The sequence below is a fragment of the Acipenser ruthenus genome, chromosome 15, assembly GCF_902713425.1.
Source record: "Acipenser ruthenus chromosome 15, fAciRut3.2 maternal haplotype, whole genome shotgun sequence".
Taxonomy (NCBI): Eukaryota; Metazoa; Chordata; class Actinopteri; order Acipenseriformes; family Acipenseridae; genus Acipenser; species Acipenser ruthenus.
The window spans coordinates 5,436,090-5,455,910 of record NC_081203.1 but is presented as its reverse complement, the minus strand read 5'-3'; the positions used below and the strand labels follow the sequence as shown (position 1 = coordinate 5,455,910).

General features: G+C 37.1%; 1 protein-coding gene across 2 annotated transcripts in view; it reads right to left on the bottom strand.

Moving 5' to 3' along the window:
• Positions 1–305: 305 nt before the first annotated feature.
• The window catches only part of LOC117422628 (noelin), a 28,862-nt gene continuing 9,346 nt past the window's right edge, over positions 306–19,821 (bottom strand). The window contains exons 1-6 of one of the 2 annotated variants that reach the window (XM_034037838.3): positions 17,476–18,033; positions 13,468–13,617; positions 11,834–11,989; positions 8,268–8,487; positions 3,550–3,656; positions 306–1,848 (exon numbers count right to left, since the gene is read on the bottom strand). In XM_034037838.3, the coding sequence (XP_033893729.1) occupies positions 1,174–1,848; positions 3,550–3,656; positions 8,268–8,487; positions 11,834–11,989; positions 13,468–13,617; positions 17,476–17,622 (1,455 nt within the window). In that variant the 5' untranslated portion in view covers positions 17,623–18,033 and the 3' untranslated portion in view covers positions 306–1,173. Of the gene's footprint in view, positions 1,849–3,549; positions 3,657–8,267; positions 8,488–11,833; positions 11,990–13,467; positions 13,618–17,475; positions 18,034–19,821 lie in introns of those variants that run through there. The other variant, XM_034037839.3, reaches the window with a different exon arrangement.

Here is a 19,821-nt window from a genome sequence, read left to right as displayed (position 1 = left end):
CACTGTTTTTTTTGTTAGTTTTTTTTTAATGTAAAGCATGTATTATGCATTTCTCTGTATTTAAAGTATTATGGAATTTCTTGATACTGCATCTTGTAAAGCTCTTTGTGTTGGTGGTCCACTATAAAATAAAATACAAATTGATTGATTGATTGATATAAAGTGTAAAAGATTGTCGGGATGTTAACGATGAAAAGAAAAATTACAGGTACGTTATTTAAACTAGCAACACGTGGGGACGTATAACTTACTCTTTAAGTACCACTGATTCAAAACTTTTAATTTCAAAGGGACGCAGGCACATATTTATGGAACCAAAACTTTCATTTATTAATACAAACTACCTCATCGCAGATACAATACATATTCATGTAAGCTGAACAGACCAAGTTGCCACCAGGTATCTCTGCTAAAGAACATTAAATAACATCCTTCCAGAAAGAATCCAGAAAGTCGAAACATTGTCTCGTTAATACATTATTTGATAAGTTCTCGCGTGACATTTTTCACTAGACAGGAAAGATATAAGCTAGATTATTTTGCAACAGTCTGACCTAACAAAGACATACAACACAGTTATAGCAACACTAACAGCAATGTGATATAAGAACATAAAAAGCAAACAAAAAGACAAAACAAAAAGTTAGTCTTGCAAGATATGGACTAGCACCCCCCCCCCCCTCTTTTTTCTTTTTACATGTTTTACTTTTACAGCATCAGATAGTAAAGAACATCCAGTAAAGCTGACCGTGGTGTTATAAAATCCTCATGCAAAATTAATGAAGAAACCAAGAGTTTAAGTTTAAGTTTCACACACGCAAAAAAAAAAAAAATACTTATAACAAGGTGTTTCCAACAGTCATTGCCTTCATTTCTTTAGTTGGTGGGCTTTAATTGCTACATCTTAAATATATACGTCTTGTTTTCCTCTAAGTGCAGTTCCAGCTGCGTCCCATCTTGATAACATGAGTCTCAAGTCCGATGATGGGCGTGTGATGATGAACAATGCACAGGAAAAGTAGAGGTACTGCTTCAGAAACACAGTTCTTTATTTCTTTTAAAAAAAGGTATGACCTTTTTGACAGCTGTCTTAAGCTATGTTTTTAAACTCCTTCATAGCATTTCCCCTACATGAAGCAATGCGCTATATATAGAAGAAGGTCTTTGGATGGACTACAACTCATCAGACCTGATGACATGGAACAGGGTAACATTATAGAGCACCTGGTGTCCATTGTTCCATGCATACAGTGCCCTGTCCTTGGGATTGTAGTCCAGCATAGAGATATGGGAGTACTTGTTTTGGAAAGGGATATCAATGTATTCGTAGGTGGAGGTGTTGGTTTGGAAGGCATAGTAGACCTTGGTTCCTCCTGAGTAGCCATTGGTGACATAGAGGGTGCCACAGATCATAAAGGCCTCTCCAGCGCTCCGTTTGGGGTGGTTTGTTGCCCAGCTCTGCAGGACCTGAAGGGTGTTGGGGTCTAGCTTGCTAATGACGATGTTCCCGGCATTCTGGTTTGTGGCATAGACTGCCCACAGGCCCCCCTCATCCACCATGAGATCGATGTCCGAGTGGCCTCCCCAGGCATAGTGGTACATGTTGTTGTAGCCAGCATAGTCCAGGGTGCGTGTCTTGCTGATAGACGAGGTCTTGAAGTCGAACTTGATGATGATGTGGCTCTGGAACTTGTTGAAGTAGATGGAGCCGTTGTAGACCACCTGGCCAGTGCCAGACCAAGGGTGGGGGAGGCGGTGGGAGGTGAAGTTGTCTGTGTTCATGAAGTCAGCTATGGACTTGTACTCCCGCACAAAACGGTTGTTGTGGTAGCCGTCCATGTACCAAACCTGCATTGAAAACAAAAATACAATAATCACGGTGTCTGGCGTTTGAATAAACAAACAAGGTACACCCATTCATTCTTTCAGAAGGAGTATATTGTACAGGAGGCTGTGTGGTCCAGTGGTTAAAGAAAAGGGCTTATAACCAGGAGGTCCCTGATTCAAATCCCACCTCAGCCACTGACTCATTGTGTGACCCTGAGCAAGTCACTTAACCTCCTTGTGCTCCGTCTTTTGGGTGAGACGTAATTGTAAGTGACTCTGCAGCTGATGCATAGTTCACTTTCCCTAGTCTCTGTAAGTCGCCTTGGATAAAGGCGTCTGCTAAATAAATAAATAAATAAACAGGAGTTCACACCAGGTTATCACCCAGTTGCCTGCCTTTCCTAGTGTTAATATTCAGTCATAACCCATTGTATCCCCCTCTTCTGCCCTTGCTGCTACCCCCTGATTTATTGAGAGCCCTTTAAGCAAATGGTCTATTGACCAGGCAATAGCTACACTTCCATGCAGATTTAATGCACATGTGAACAGTATTATCCATCATTTTCAATGTAACATTATTACATCCTCAAAAATACAAAAAAAACACGCTTTTACCTATTTGGTGTATTATGAAAACCACATGAAGCTCATGACTACACACCCATTCACCGTGCCCCATAGAAAATGATAACAATTACAACCATCAATAGACTTTTTAGAACAAGACATTGCAATGATAACACAGTTATCTCAACATACAACTAGCGCTTCTTTCCTTGTGGTTTTTGGTTGTAATTGATCTGCGGTTGATGAAGGCTGAATCCCCTTTGGTAATGAATAATGCATTTGTGGCACAATTTTAATAAATTATACAATTTCTTGGATGCCCCCCCCCCCCCACCCCCCATTGCTTCGGTTTCAGTCAGAGATGGGTTTCTTCACAATTTTTAGCAGTGCCTTTCAAAGATGTTGTATGCATGCTAATGAGTTTGATATCTTTAGAATTCTACTCAGGGAATTTTTTTTTTTTTATTCTTCATATGAATCAAATCCAATTAAAACCTCTTGTAGTTCTAGAAAATACAGCTTTAAAAAAAAAATCCCCTATACAAACTATATGCACAGTGTATACATTACCAGTGCAGTGACATGAGGGTTCTACTTTTGAGATGACAAGTTTAAATTATTGAATGCCATTATTGAATGCCAAAATACCTAGTCTTATGTTTTGCCGCCATAACCTTTCCCTTCAAATAAAACAATCCTAAAGGACTTCGATCTAGAGTATTAGCAATTGCATGTGTCCCAGCAGATATTAGACTTTCAATCAATTTTAATGGGTAAATATTGAAAGCTCTTTACACATGCTGGAGAAAAGCCACACCATATTTATTATAGTTTTTTGGCATATTAATGCAGCCTTTATTGCAATTTCCACATCCCTTAATCTGTAATATGACGAAAAGCAGGATTAACCACCTAGTCACTACAGCTTTTGATATGATGATTAATATTGCACTTTGCTCTTTGTTTGCTGGTAAAACACAACATTTATCCTCATACCACTAGACACCACCACAAAATGAAGCTATACGAGAACTAATGTGTCTAATAAGGTCATTCAGGGTTTCGAAGTGTGCTTGAGCAGAACCAATGGTACATTACAAAGTACAAGCATGTTGCAAAAACATTTCCATTATTTTCATTAGCAACAAGACTTACCCGGTTATCGCCTTCTGGAGCCAGGGGGTCAGTCATCCACGATCCAAACCTTGATCCAGATGCTTTTATTGTAACAGGGTCGCTTATTCCTGTCAATTTGCCGCAAGCTGCAAGTGTGGAACAAAGTTTGGTAGTGTCCTTGCAAATACATCTTAATGAAATTGACACACCTATCTTTGTATCTATATCTATATCCATCTAACTGCATCTATCTGTCAATAAGGTACATGAAAAAACATCAAACATTAATGAATCATCATAGAATGCTTATATATATATATATATATATATATATATATATATATATATATATATATATATATATATAGCTATTGTTTTTTACGCCAATTATTTTTACGTTAATTATTACGCCATTCATTTAAAATATATTATATGTTTTGCACTATGCCATGCCATCATAAAGTTTGCTCATTTACTGTATTTAGTAATTATCATTAGATGTCCTGGTATTTATTAATTTTATCAATGAAGATTCAGTTTGTTGCTTGACTGTCAAATTGAAATACAAAGTTAAAGTTAAAATACATATAATACTGTATAGCATTGTCAGTGTTATTGGAAAGAAATGTTCTTTTTTTTCGATGCAGGAGACATGCCGTGAGTAGCATTGGGGACTCCTTGCAATTCAGCCTTGGATCATTGCAGAAAACAATCTGAACACTGCTCACACTTGTCAAGAGAGATGTCCAGATTTAGCAAGTGTTCAACACAGCTGTTCCGGAGGTGTTCATGCAGAACTAGTAGACAGCGTTTGGAATGCATGTTTGGCCACACCAGGGCTAATCAGGGAGCTATCCATTTCTGTAACAGGGGCTTGCTAAGTGACAGCCTCCTAACAATTCTGATCTTTCCCCTCACTTCACTAGTACATGTCAGAACATGAAGACTAAAGTCAAAACTCTACTTAGATCACCTTTTTAAAGAAGCATTTAAACAGTTTCAGTATCGATACATTCTAGTTTCAAATAAAACAAATCCATCCCATTTAGGTTGTTACAGTTTACCTTTGATTAGAAATATTTAAACAAAGGTACAATATTAACAGATTTTAAAGATCTTAAATATGTTATCCACCTCCCACAACCTTTACTTGTTTCCAATACGGGCTGCTATTCCTTTGAGTTCTGTCCTCATCTCTCTTTTTATTTACGCCTGCATCTGTTGTTTCAAGCTAATATTCAAAGCGTTGTTGTCTTTACATTTGGAATGCCAAATAGACTTTGGGTGATTCATAATCTCTTTCAAGCTCTCGCTTCTCTTAGCAGCGGAGTCATTTCATCTCCTGCAGTTCTCCAAAACTTTACAAAAAAGCACAAACCAACAATGTGACTGTGTGTTCTTTGACTTTATGGATTAGGATGAAATAGCTTGCAAAATGCAATAATGCAACTGAGTAGGAAGTGGCCAATGGTATTATTAGGGCACCAACTGCATCGAATTCTTTTGTGTAGTTGTGGACCCCCCCCCCCCCAGATCTCTCTAAATTGTCATATAAAATGAATTCTGAATGGGTGACTGGCTTCCCCAATCTCCCTTTTATAAACACAGCAATTCAATTATTCTTTTTCTGTCTTGCTCATTGATGCAGAATGAGTTACTGTATGGTGCTGCTTCTGATGCTGTATTGTGTGGACCCACATGTGGGTTGCAATGGAATGAAATCATTCTGTGTGCGGTCGTCTGCTGGAGCGAAGTAACTTGCATCACCTCCTAATTTTCTGGCAGCACTAGAAGAAAATTATTTTAGGAGGAGTGTGTGGGAGTATGGGCTTTGCTAGAATAAAACAACCAAAACGCCTATTTGAGCCAAACAGTATTATTTGGTTATGTTTTTGAAATTCCTGAAAATGGGCGCCAGCTTATTTCACAAAACATTTTTCGCTGGACTTCAGGTGGATGTGTTACATGTGAACAATAACAACGAGTTAACAGACTCTGTGAATGCAGTGCTATCCTCTATCCTTGTCATAAATGTTGGTTAACGAAGAAACCACTTTATCTGTAATATTTTTAAAGGGAGTTCCAAAGTCTTAAGAAATCTGTCTCTGTTCTTTCATAACCAGAATATTGAGACTAACATCTCAAATATCTCTTGATTAGCATTTGATTTATAAGGTAAATGTATTTGAATGATGACATTCAGACTTTTGTGAAAGGTAATCAATTCACTAGGTAGATGTGTAAACCCTGCTCTTGTTCATTATTGATTGGTTTCATAAGCTACAGATTCACAGTCATCTGTCATGGCCAATGGGGGAGATGGGGGGGGGGGGGGGTCTTTTTATTTAAGAATCCTTGATTAGCACCAAGAAAATATAAAGAAAAAAACACAAAAGAGATAAAATAAATAAAATTAAGAGAAAATACTACACTAGTAAAGTGAACTGGAGAAGGCAAGAGCTATTATTATTATTATTATTATTATTATTATTTATTTATTTATTTATTTATTTATTTATTTTTTGGTAAAGTGACAATATTTTGTTAGTGCCAAAAGGAATGGCTGCCAGTAACTGTGCTAAATTGTGAAAGATGAACCAGTCAAACCCATTAACTCTCAGGGGGAGGCGTCGTGAACCAATCAAGATCATTAAAGCCTCTCCCCAAAGGAAAACATGCCAGCCAGCATGTTAGCCACAAGCCAAGAGGTGAAATTAAAATGCTGCATTTTCATACGATCTGCTGCTTGCATTCAGGGCTTGTTTGTATGCTCACCAATTACTTATATTGACTCAGAACTGATACCAAGGTAAGTCTTAATTAATATCCCAAAGGGACGAGTGACAGAATGCATGCTGATGAAAGAAAATAAACAGAAAAAAATGATTGTGGAAAAGTAACAATGATGAATTCAATTGTTCAGCTCAGTAAAAATTATTTTACACCTCTAAACACATAAATTATTGTTTTATTTGTCACTCGAATAAGCTTTTAAGAGGCTTATCGAGGCAATTTGTTAAATGGTGTCTGCTTAAAAACAGTCAAACAAGTGTCTCGGTATAAATGAACAGAATACTTTTACGGATTAACTGCAGATTTATATTTAGAGTTCACAGAAGACAGACATGTAGCCTACACTGCCAAAGAAGACAGTCTGAAAGATGATCGCTCCAGACTGAGAATCATATGAGGCTCAAGAATAGCATAGATGACTGCGCATCTAGTCAAGGCCTACGCACTGTATAGTGGATGACAATTATATAACATACTGTAAGTGGCTCATGCAGTATAGAGATTATTCAAAGCAGTTTCCTTAAACCGCATCTCACTTTTAGATTTGATTTTTAGAGCATCCCTATCTGTATAATGTCCAGTAGTGTGTCTGTGTGTACTGTATGCAAAGTATTATATATGGTACCAACTGAAAAAAAAATGTTCTGTTGAAATCCAATGATGTAGTGATCTATTAAGGGTTTATTTCACACATTCAGTATTCAAATGAGCCTTACTTCAACTCTTAATCATACAGACTGACCAGAGTTTTTAAAGTGTTGCCATGCAAGCTAGCTAATTGCATTCAGTATCCTATTGTGGTCTTCAATATATACAATATAATGTAATTATTCCCTCTTTTGGCAGGTATTAACCCACCAGCATCAGACAAGTTAATACATGTCTAAAGTACACAGGTAACGGTTTGCCAGCCTGCGAGGTTAATAGGCATTTGTCCTGTAACTGTTCTTTCAAAATCTGTCCTTGCAGGTCCCTAGATACATTGATAAACTACCTCAACTACAACATCTCATTTTCTAGAGCCCGATGCATTTATGATAAGCAATCGCTCGCGTGTTGGATTGCCGAGCTGTCCATGTCAAACCAGCGACAATGTTAAAATGCTCTTTCTGCGTTTCAATTACTGTTTATTTTAGACTGTTTTGATAACAGGAAAAGCCAATAAAAACAGAAACTTTCTCAGATATATGAACCCTTGAAAGATGAGAATGGCATTTGAATTTACTTCTGTATTATCAATTCTAATTTTAAGAGTGCCTGTAACTCTATTTTATATGCACTTGGATAAATCTAAAAGGGGCAGGATATTGATCTGAGGTTTCAAAAGGCAGGACTTGGTCTTTATTTCATTTGCAATCACTCCTCTGGGTGTCCTAGTCATTGGCTGAGGGGACAGCCTGCCCGTTAACTACATCTTTAAGGGAGTCAGATTTCTCAGTCTGGCTCCCTACAAAATTACAGACAAGCTCATTTTTCTCTGTACATCTTTAGAGGCATTGTAAAGCAAAGGCCATTTCTTAAGTCAGAGTTCCGCTATATACTAGGGATGCGAGGGGGAAAAAAATGTACATTATGATTGATACAGGGGATTTTTTTTTTGTATAGCAGAATGTTATGAATACATTTACTTTGATTTTCATTTAGCAAACAGTGCCACTGGTTGCCAAGTTTTGTAACTGCACTTTCTTTAACTGGGATTTTAACTTGGCAAACAGCGCCACCAGGTGGTCACATGTCTAATCTATGTCAGTTTTTTCAGTTAGTTTTTTTGTACTGAGCAGATGTTGTGTGAGCCTTGAACGTGTGGGATTGTTGTTAAAAACCTATAGCTACCCAGCATGCCAAGCTAACAACATTAAATGTAAGGGAGGGGTCAGGGGGTGTGGGGCTGTCTTCTTGACCAGGGCTAACCGCAAACTGACCACTCACCCTTTGAGCAGTCAGTGTTTTTTTTCTGAGCCTACCTAATTTTTGCATGCATGCACGGAGCCTTTCTTCAAGATTTGACACTCTGTTCTGAAGTTCCTCGTAGTCATAGGCGCCAATCTCCTCCTGGAGTTCGTTAAGAACTGACGTCAGATTCTGGACTTCCTCTTTAAACTGCATTACCAATTTTGCATCGGCTTTGTACTCCTCCAACACTGGTATCAAAGGCCTAAGTTCCTCCATTTTCGTTTTTATTGCCTGAAAGGTTAAAATAAGCTGGGTTCAGTGCCATGCATGCAAAAATCTACAACACCCTGTCTTGCTCCCTGCCTCTCTGACTCCCTAAGGTGTGCCTATCACTATCAAAATCATTAAGCCCAGATGTTGTATTATATAAAATATACATATAGCAAGCAGTATCAAACAGTCTTCAGTACACCAAAAACAATTGGGAAAGGTCTTTATTTATCATGTTTTAAAATGCAACATCTTAGGGTACATGCTTCAGATAACATACAACAAAGTTTTTTTTTTTTTGTTTGTTTGTTTTTTTCTTTCATAATCAAATATGCATTGACATAAAAAAAAATTAAAAAAATTAAAAAAAGAGGTCAAACTATTCATGGAATGCTTCTACAATTACATGCAGGAAGTTCTCATCACTGGTCAGGTTCCTTAGTTTTAAAGGTGCTAATTTGAAATAAACTGCATGGTGCAAAAACTCTGAGGCCCAGTTCATGGTTACAATGGATTGACCTGCATCTTCAGTCACTGCAGCTTTGATAAAATTTCTTAAAGTTAGCCCTGTAAGCAAGAAAATGAGATACTGTTGAGGAGCTAGCTCACTAACCTATCTAATAAACATCACATTCAGCAATGGGTAACATGTCAGTGCATTCCCAAATGCACATCATTTCACATTATATCATAGCAGCGGGATTAAATCAGCAAGTGTGAGATATATAACATGCAAACACATTCAGATCATAATAATAATACACAATGCTGTGTAGAGATGTGCGGAAAACCAGGGATGTTTGTTATACCCGTGTTCAAAGTGTGGTCATGTATCCATGTACAGACAAACACTGGCAAATTTTGTTGAAAAAAAAGAAGACAGTATTGGCCATATTTTTCAGCATCTTTAGAAAAATTATGATTTTCACCATCCTTTGTGAAAAGGAGAATTCAACTTTTGCATTTTGCCGTAAAAGATTAAACTCCAGTTCTAGTGATTACCTGGTACTCTTTCCCGTTTTTTTGACAGACAAAATGTTGACTTAAAAATGTTAGGTATTTACCTTCAAAAATATATTGTTTTTAATATATTACTTTAATTGGAAAGAAAACATTAAAAAATGGTATTCTGTTTGCAATTCTAAACACAATCTATTCATTTAGATACTAAGGACTGTTCAGAAGCTGGATGGTTCAGATTTTAATATTTCCAGGAGGCTGTGTGGTCCAGTGGTTAAAGAAAAGGGCTTGTAACCAGGAGGTCCCCGGTTCAAATCCCACCTCAGCCACTGACTCATTGTGTGTGACCCTGAGCAAGTCACTTAACCTCCTCTGCAGCTGATGCATAGTTCACACACCCTAGTCTCTGTAAGTCACCTTGGATAAAGGTGTCTGCTAAATAAACAAATAATAATAATAAAATAATGTATGTTGTAAACTAAATCAGCTTTGATGCTGTAAACTGTATTCTGTACTCAAATAATGACCTCAGTCTCTGTAGATGGATAAAGGCAACACAAAAAACTGGAAACCTAATGACTTTTTGTTTTTGTTTTCTTTTGTGGGGTCTGGTGCCACCACTGCGAAAAAGCATTGACATTCTCTTTAAAAATAGCAGTGCAATTACAATATTTAGCCGCCAAGTAGCACTTTGTGCTTTAAAAATATAAGCAATATCCATGTTTTTGCACATCTCTATGCTTTGTATTAGTCATTTTACAGTCTAAAAGATTAGTATTTTTTTTTTAATATGCAATTACAATTCAGTATACAAAGAAATACAAAATATGTCATCTGCATTAAGTAAAACATTTCTTTTTTTTTACAAGGGGGTGGGGGGGGGTTTGGGGGGGGGGGGGGGGGGGCAAGTGTAGACCTATGCTGATACTACACTTTTCAAAAATACTCCCATTCAGAAATATAAATCAGCAAGCTACTGACTGTAGCTTTAACATGCTTTCAAAGCAGCTGGCTAACAGCTCTTAGGAGCTCCAGGGGAACGGGACAGCGCAGAAGTCTTACCTTCTGTGCAGAACTACATAATGGTCTTACCACGTGACTTGCCCAGCACAACCCTTTCCCCCTTTGAGAATACTCCCTCATAAAGAGCTTCCCACTAGGAATAATGACCTTTTCACTAATGCATGGCTGCAAAGAGCAGCCTTGGAAAATAGGACACAAAGTCGTATTTACTCTCTACATGTCAATCCCATGTGAATATGCAATGTCCTGCTGCCAATATAACTATGTTTTAAATGAGTCTTACTCTCCTGTGGCTCTTCTGGTCCATTTGAGCATGGACCTTGTTTGTGCCAGGCTGTTTAAGACTGTTTAATTAATTTCAATCTTTGGGTTAACTTCATGCATGAATTAACACCTCACAAACCTCTGATGGGTGTATGAATGCATGCCTTATGCATGTGATCAATATAATTTGTTACAAAGTAACACTGAATGAATGCGGGTAATTAAATCCACATGAATTAACAGGGCTGAATTCAAAATGAATTACTTCAGAACTCAGAGGAAGTGCACAAGATATGCAGGTGTTATTCCTGTGGTATTCAGTCGGAATTCATTATGAATTTGCGGCAAAGTGTTACTGATTTAATTCTATAGCTTACTATTGTATGTGTTTGTATTGGTATTATTTTGATCAGTTGCTGTCTATCTGATAAACAACTGTATGGTACAAAAATGTGACGAGTTTAATTCGACAGCTAGCTGAAATGTATTTTCTATAGTTAGATACACTGCAGGCTGTAACTACAGTTTGAAATGACTTTCACTGAGTGATAACCAAGGCTTTAAAATCCATTTCTTATCGATTACCACTGTTGCTACTATCGCTATGTTGAATATATTTAAGGTATTTGCTTTATTTTTTTTCTTGGTGTTTTTTGTAACTAACTGCATTAGGTGCTATACCAGGTCAGCTACACATGGTCTAATTGCAGCCAGCCCACTGAGCTCAAGAACATTTTAAGGAGCCAGGAATCTGTATTCATTTAAATTATAGTGTTGTATTGTAATAACGAAATTGAAGTATTGAAAAAAAAAATCAGCATAATGATCAGACTAATAATAAGGAAAGACATGTGATTATAAAGCCTTGGTTATTGATTTGTTTATAACATTATAATTGCATCTATAGCACACGCAAACTATGGTCTAAATACTTTGACTTTGGTTCATTTTTGGGGAGATCAAGTAGGGAAAGAGTTGCTGAAGACAGATGAACAGGAGTAGCTCACAACACCAGCTCATGTACACTGGCTTGTTCAGCTGGCGTTTCGGGGGAAATGGGTACTGACAGAACTCAGAATTGGTTTACAGTATTAGGAAGATTTTAGATCACTTCTCTCACCTTATATTGTCTAGCCAGTTGCTGCTTGTGGTTTTCCTCCACCTGCTTAAACCTGGATTCTAAACCTCGCATCTGGGTCTCCATCTTCTCTACGTACTGTAGATCCCTCTGGGTCCGTCGGTCTAGGACCTCGATGGACTGTGTCATGTTTTGCACCTGAAAAGAAAGAACATAATGTGTGAGTTAGTAACATACAGTACATCCCTGACTGTGTCTTAAATACAAAATTAAAGCTATCAGCATGACTTTAATCCACTGTATGTATGAGTTCGCCATACATACAGTGCCTCATTGGAAATGAATAACACTAAACTAAACTAAACTAAACTAAACTAAACATTGTTTTCAGGATAACACCAACAAAAGAAAACATTTACCATTTTCCTCTAAATTTTAATATAGTTGTTCTTTTTCATTTGAAGTTGAAATGCACCATTTTTTCAAAATATATATTGTATACATATTTAAGAAGTTCAGTAGTTTATGAACCTATAAAATATCGGATATGTAGCATTTTTCTGGGATAAACAGGCGATTCTGTTTTGTTTTGCTTTGCTGAGCTGAGCAGGAGCATGCCTGTTTACTGAGTGGCAAAAAAACTTCAAAAGGCAAATGAAACTCCCTTTAGGGAATGTAAACAAACTGGAACGTCAACACCATACATTCTGGTACAGTACAGTGCAACGATGTATAAACCATGGAAGAATATAGTAAACACTCACCAAGGAATTTTATTGTAGTATAAAGCTGAAAATCTGTGTCAGACTGCAGCTTTAAACGCAATGCAAAAGTACTCTAGCCCAGAACGCAGCATGCTTGTGAGAAATCATTGGTGCAAGTGGATCAATATTGTGAAAGATTATTTTTTAACAACAGGTGGCTAAGGCCAAAGAAGAAACTATTTTGGACTGGCACTTAAGCTGCTGATATTTCATTGCACTAAAACACTCAGCATGCTTTCCCATTGCCAATTATGTACATATACCTTTCAGCAAAACATTTCTGGGAACATATCATACTGAGCTGGCTATCAGGACTGCATTGTAAATGCTGTTAGTATTTGATGATTGGATTTTACAGTTTTAACAAAATGGTTAGTTTACAAGTATGCTATTTCAAAGGTATGAACACACTTTTAGTTTAGGTACACATATACATACAATGCAAATCTAGATGTATCTTCGCTGTACTCAGTTTTTTTGATACAGTGAGAATGGAAATAGACCTAAGATATAAATCATTGTCATAAATACATTTGGCTACTAGTGACAAAAAAAGAGATAAAAATACAATAGCTGACATTATATTATAATGTTTTGTTCATCCCTGAAAAAACTTCAAATGAAAAATGGCTTTAATTTATGAAGGACACAACAATCCTGTGGTTTAAAATCTTGCATTGGAAGCAAGCAAGATGGTATAATTTCAGCTGTTCAGAGACAGACTTTCACTCATCTATGCAGTGCAACAAATATACGAGAATATTTTCTATCAGTGTTCTGTATGGTGTCCACGTTTCAGTATGTGTGATCAAGCTTCAAACTTCTGGGAAAAACAAATGAGGTAATTTGCAAAGGGAGCTATGAAGTGAATCTCTCTCTCCCCAGAGGAAGGTGTGGCGTTGGCTTGATTACTTTTTCCAGAAGCTGCCTCAGCTGCTTGGTCCTGGCGTCACGTGAACACATCGCCTGCTGGGGCGCCACCACTGTGCAGATACATCTGCCCTCGCTGTCCTGGGCTGAGCTGTACACCTGCCAGGACTCCTCTGGATTAGCTGGCAACACCTAGTGGCAAGTGGCACAGAGAAGGAGGGGACGTGAGAGAGGATGGTGGTGCCAGGAGATGGAGGCAAAGCATGGCGTGCAAAAAGGATTGCAAAGATGAGAGGAAAACAAAAATGAAAAGCAAACAAACAGGCAAATGCAAAATGTGAGAGAAAGGATGAGTGAGGGAAGGGACAAAGAAGAGACAAACAATTATTATTTAAAAACGAATCAACAAGGAATTAGTAAAATTTTTAAGTCGTGATGTTTGTATTACATTGCATTTTGTTTGTGTCTTAAAGTAGTGCATTGCCAAGCCTTAGTTTAGATGCTAAACTGCAATCATTTCTAAATACACTTAAATAACTTGCATGAGACGATCGTGTATGATTACGTGAAGAACCATCTGGGGGTTTGTACCGACCCATATAGTCACATTGACCTGATACTACTACTACTACTACTACTACTACTACTACTACTACTACTACTACTAATAATAATAATAATAATAATAATAATAATAATAATAATAATAATAATAATAATGTCTTCTTGAATTAAGACTTTGGTATCTAAAAATAACCTTCATAAATTCAAGACCTGCCATTGTGAACCCACTAAACAGCTTCTCAGAATTCAAAGCAAACATAATATTGACTATCACTTATAAAATATTCATGACACAATATACTATAACTATAACTAACTACAGTATATGTACAACTGGCATGCCAGTGCTGTAAATCACAGAATTGTCCTATTGATCCACCAGTGTGTATTTAAAATCACAATAGATTTTTTCACCTGTGATCAATCAGTATGATCCATTTCCATAATTTGGTTATGGCTCTGAGCCACTCAGGGCTTAAATTAAAAAGGTGGACGTGGTTTGAATACTGGGGTGAAGTTGTAAAGCTCAGAAATAAATCATATTGTAGGAATCGAATACAGCTGTAAATTATATACAGTACAGGATGAAGAACTATAAGGCATTTTAAATGTGTTTCTGTCGTCCTCTTTATCAGAACCGTGTTAAAAAAACATTCAATATAGAAAATATGAGCATGTTCCAATTAATTGATACATTCAAATGCTCAAAGATACCATTCATCTCAGCAAACATTTTCACAGCAGTGCAAACAGTACTCCAGGGAAGCTTGCTGTGTATCCTGTGCTTGCTTTTTCATTCAATTGTTATGGCAAATAGATCTTTTCAGGGTCTAAAAAAAATGCTAATTCAAAAATATTCATACCCTGACATGGAAAATTAAATTAATAGCTAGTTGAGGCACCTTTAGCAATAATAACCTACTTTAAACGATTAGGATATTTGTCAATGAGCTTTTGGCATGATTCTTTATTCTTTAGTGATTTTTGGCCATTCTTCAATGCAAAATTGTTCCAGTTCATTCCAATTCCGAGGACTTCTCTTGTGCACAGCCTTCTCCAATTCATACCAAAGATTCTCAATTGGATTTAGATCGGGACTTTGACTAGGCCATTCCAGAACCTTCATTTTATTCTTCTTTAACCATTCTGAAGTAGATTTTGATGTGGGCTTTGGATCGTTGTTGTGTTGGAACGTCCAGTTGCGCTTTAAACCAAGTTTTGTAGTGGAAGGTTTCAGATGATTGGCCAATATCATTTGGTATTATATGGAATCCATTTGACCATGTATTGGAACTACATTTCCTGTGCTATTAGAGGAAAAACAGCCCCATAGAAGGGTATTACCACCTCCATGCTTGACAGTAGGTATGGTGTTCTTTTCTTTGTAAGCCTCAACAGACTTTCTCCAAACGTAACGACTATCAGCCTGACCAAATAGCTCGATTTTTGTTTCATTGCTCCACAAATGAAACAAAAATGACCTTCACCATGAAACAATAGTTGAAATTGGGATACTCAAGTGCTTGGAAATCTTCTTGTATCCTTTTTCAGCTTTATTACAATGAATAATTTCCTGCCTAAGGTCTTAACAGTAATGTTAGGTACTTTGTTTTTCTTATTTGTATCTTTAATTGAGTGAGAATGCTTGCTTCCAAGTAGGCCCTGCAAACTGTGACTGTTTTTGGAGGTACAGTAATCTGAATGTGATAAATACTCTACATCGAGGAAGACATACAGTACCTAAGCATCTTAATATGTAGTCATGTGGGATCTTTAAAGGCCATATTAAACAGGATCCTTTTCTTCTGAACCTAGTTTGCAGACAACTGCGAGAAAACTTGCAAGTGACATGTCTTTACATAAGAGCTTTGGCTCAGTAATACCCCATTACATGGTTTTGTTTTGTGGTATTGTAAAAGTGCAGAAATCCACAGAGAAATACATAAGTATACGGAATGGGAAATGCAAGCCCTGAAGGATATATGGTTCCAGGCAGCTACACTCGCTTGTGCTCTTCTTGGTAGCTATTCTTTTCAGAAGGGATTTGGGTGAGTTCTGCAGAGGATTGAGTACTTTGATAGTTCTCCATCATAATGGAAAATCAATATTGATGACTGAGTATCCACTCAACCTTGTAGTTGGCTCACATTAAATTCCGTCAGTGTTTTTTTTTTCTTCCCAATGTAACATAACTAGGAAATTCCTGAACATCAGAAAAGCGGGGTCAATTCCTTGGATCAGAGAGTTTAAGGGGGATGTTAAGGTACAAGCGTTTTTACAATACAAGTTTATTTCTAAATCATGGCATCATGGGGGTGATTAGAATTATATAGTACAAGTATATTACTATTCATTTCTTTAAAAGCCAGCGCTATAATTAAACAACCACTGTAAGTCAAATAAGAACTGTAATAAATGCAGGAATAAACACTTGTCATTTTTTGTTAGCTGTACATTTATATTTATTTATGGTGTTTACTGAACTATCTATTTGTATTTGTATGTTATATTTATTTGCAATGTCCATTCTATCACATTGCTTCTGATTTAGTGTAAAACAATATTGTTAAAATGACTGACCACAACTATTTTGAGATTACATTCATATACAGTGGAATGAGTCACTGCAAACCTACAACAGCAACAAAGAGGGATTGTATTACCCGCCGCACCTGCTTGTGAATGAAGTGCGCTGTTTAGTCCCGTCGTGTTCATTGCAAATGTAAGTAACTTTGAATACCCGAGTAGCTCGATTTATCTAATTAAAAAGCTTATAACAATGTATCATTAGTATTATTAATATATAATAAAGGACACTGCGTCTTTAAATCTGGCAGGCTCCAGATTGGAAGCTTAACGTGCCCTTGTTCTGCCTTTCTCAGAACGCAATCAATCTTTAGGACTGGGTGCCCTTTCCGTGCCCTTCTTACAAGTACCGCTTCAGTTTGGAGGGCTATACAGACTGAAACTGCAGCAAAGCCCGATCCACGTTCTCGGGGAGTCCAAATGACAGATGACTGAACAAAACCATTCTGAAACCCAATCCAGGTGCACCTGCGCGGAGATTGCAGCGCTCTGTCTTGTTTTAAAGGGCCAGCGTTTTAAACAAAGATCTCAAAAACCATCCAGTCAAGAGAATATAATCAACGTAATCATGAATATTTTATCTTACTCTTTGGGGAAAAAAACAGATATAACATTATTAAATATATTGTATGTAACATACTATTAAACTGAAACAATGTGATGATATGCATCCATTTACATAGATATCAACTGCTTTTTAAATTGTAGTATACTTTTTTGTCGATAAATTTAGCACCACTGTTAATATTGCAACAAACAATAGGCGTCCTATGCAGTTTTATACATTAGTACGCAACGTACCATTCGACTATACACATGCACACACAAACGCAAAATAACATTTGAATCTGTCAAACCGTTCCGCAAAAGAAGGGTAAAATGAACCCGTGTTTAACTTACTCCCGTGCTCCTGTCTAAGTTTCCTGTCGTTGCCGTCAGCTTGGTGGTATTGAGCCCAACCAGGGATGGTAGGGTCTGCGACATCCAGTTGGTGATCATAGCCATAGTGCTAAGCACAACCCCAATTTTGAGTAAAGGCACCGACATCTCTGCTTTCTGGCTCTCACAAAAACCTTCATTCTAAACATTCGAGAGAAGAATACTTTTGGCGACCCATGATGCTTGCAAACGCTTGGTGCAACACCAGTGCCCCTGGCATGGACGATCTCGCTTTGGACATCGCTGACAAATTAATCGAAGGAGCCTTTTTTTTTTTTTTGCAAGGGTGCAAAAGAAGCCCGACAATGCTGCCGTGTGAGAGAGAGCCTTCTTGAGGTAGGCTGCGAGGCTGTCCTGCAGCAGTAGATGGAGGAAATACAATCTGTTGTACGTTTCCCTCCACTGAATTAAAGCTAGCCTTTTTTTTTCTTTTGAAACGAACCCCTTGATCTGACCCTGCCTCTTATGCAGTTGAGAATGTGTGAAAGTGACTACAGGCAGTTGGGAATGGATAAGGGGGAGGTGGTACTAAGGATCTATGTAACAGCGCGATGTGATGTCAGGTTCGCTTTTCTTACGAGAACGCCCTTTTGTTGCCACTAGGGAGTTTCCGCCCGGGCTTGTTACATTGGGTTTTATTGCCGAGGGATATTCCTCTGTGCAATTGCAAAGAGCAGGTAAGGTTGTTGTTCTTGATTGGATGCTGACCGCCTAATTATGTCAGGTGACACTTTCTACCACAAATGCATCCTGAGCCGAACAATGGAAAGCAATATTATTTTATATAGCTCCATTATGCTTCTTATGTATGTATTTATTATTTTACGTTGGGTTTATCTGTCTGCTACACGTACCCATATTGATTAAAATTGTGGATAAGATCGCACTGTGTTTATTCATCTCATAGCACATTGAGATCATTCGGTATCCTATTTGTTGACTACAATAATTACACGTTTACAATTGTAAGCATATTTACATCGTTTTCATATACTACACATGATTCCTATATAAATGACAACAGTTCATTTAATAGTAACATATTTCTATAGTTAAATAACACGAGCATGAGTAGATGTGCTTAGTTTTCATTTAATATCCACCTGGGATCTGTGAAATTACAAAAGTACAAAAAATAACAATCTATTTTTTTTCACAATTGCATTGGTGATCCCAAATGAACTATTTATTATGGTCCTATATGCAAATAAATAAATACATAAATACATATTTACGAGCAATTTTAAAGCTGACAGGTAATATATGCCCAGTACTATGCCATGGTTTTTGTGATGTCCTGTTCATTACACCACAAAAAACGAGAGACGTTTCTGCAGTGGCTGCGCTTCTATTATTCAATGATGTTAACATAGTTTGTAAAAGATGGAGTCTATCGCCCCCTTGTAGTTCGATAAGGTATTGCGTTATTATTATTGTTATTATTTTATTTCTTAGCAGACGCCCTTATCCAGAGCGACTTACAATTGTTACAAGATATGTTACAAGAAGTGGTGCCCCCAATCGTAATCCTTCTTACTGTGCTATTATATTTATATTTGTATTCATTTAGTAGTACTAAAGATCTATGCTTGTAGTGGGAAAGAACACCGATCATTCAGTGACCTATTTCTAAGAAGAAAACAAAAAACTATATATTCGACATAATGAAGATATCCACTAAAGTGTTACATAAGGGCGTCTGCTAATAAATAAATAAATAAATAAATAAATAAATAATAATAATAATAATAATAATAATAATAATAATAATAATAATAATAATAATAATATTGAGTAATGGTAAGAAAGGCTTTTTTTCGTTTTCTAACTCGTTTTCGAGCACAATCACAGTTGGGGAGGCTGCTATTACATTTTCCCAAATACTTGTGTATTATTCCAGTTTTATAAATAAAGTGTATTTGCAGACGAAAGGAATAAGGATACGAATGCACAGCAATCATTTTATTGCCACTGTTTGCCAATAGGCTCTACAGTAACTGTCTCTGTCCAGCGGCTAGGGTGCTGAAACTAAACCATTAACATACCGGTACTGTACGTCCATGTGAGTCGCCTGAAGTGCCGTTTAGTAGAATACTCTATTAATCTAAAACACAAATAAAAATGACACTGTGTATAAATAGCAGGATATTTTTAGAAACAAACAAAGAAATCACGTCCGTTTACACAGTGCCAAACGCACAGCAGGCTAAAGGACTGACAGATGATGCACCGTGTGTACAGGTTACAGCTTGAGAGTAACTGTACCCACAACGCCTTCCCGACCCACGTGCAACTTCGACACCCACT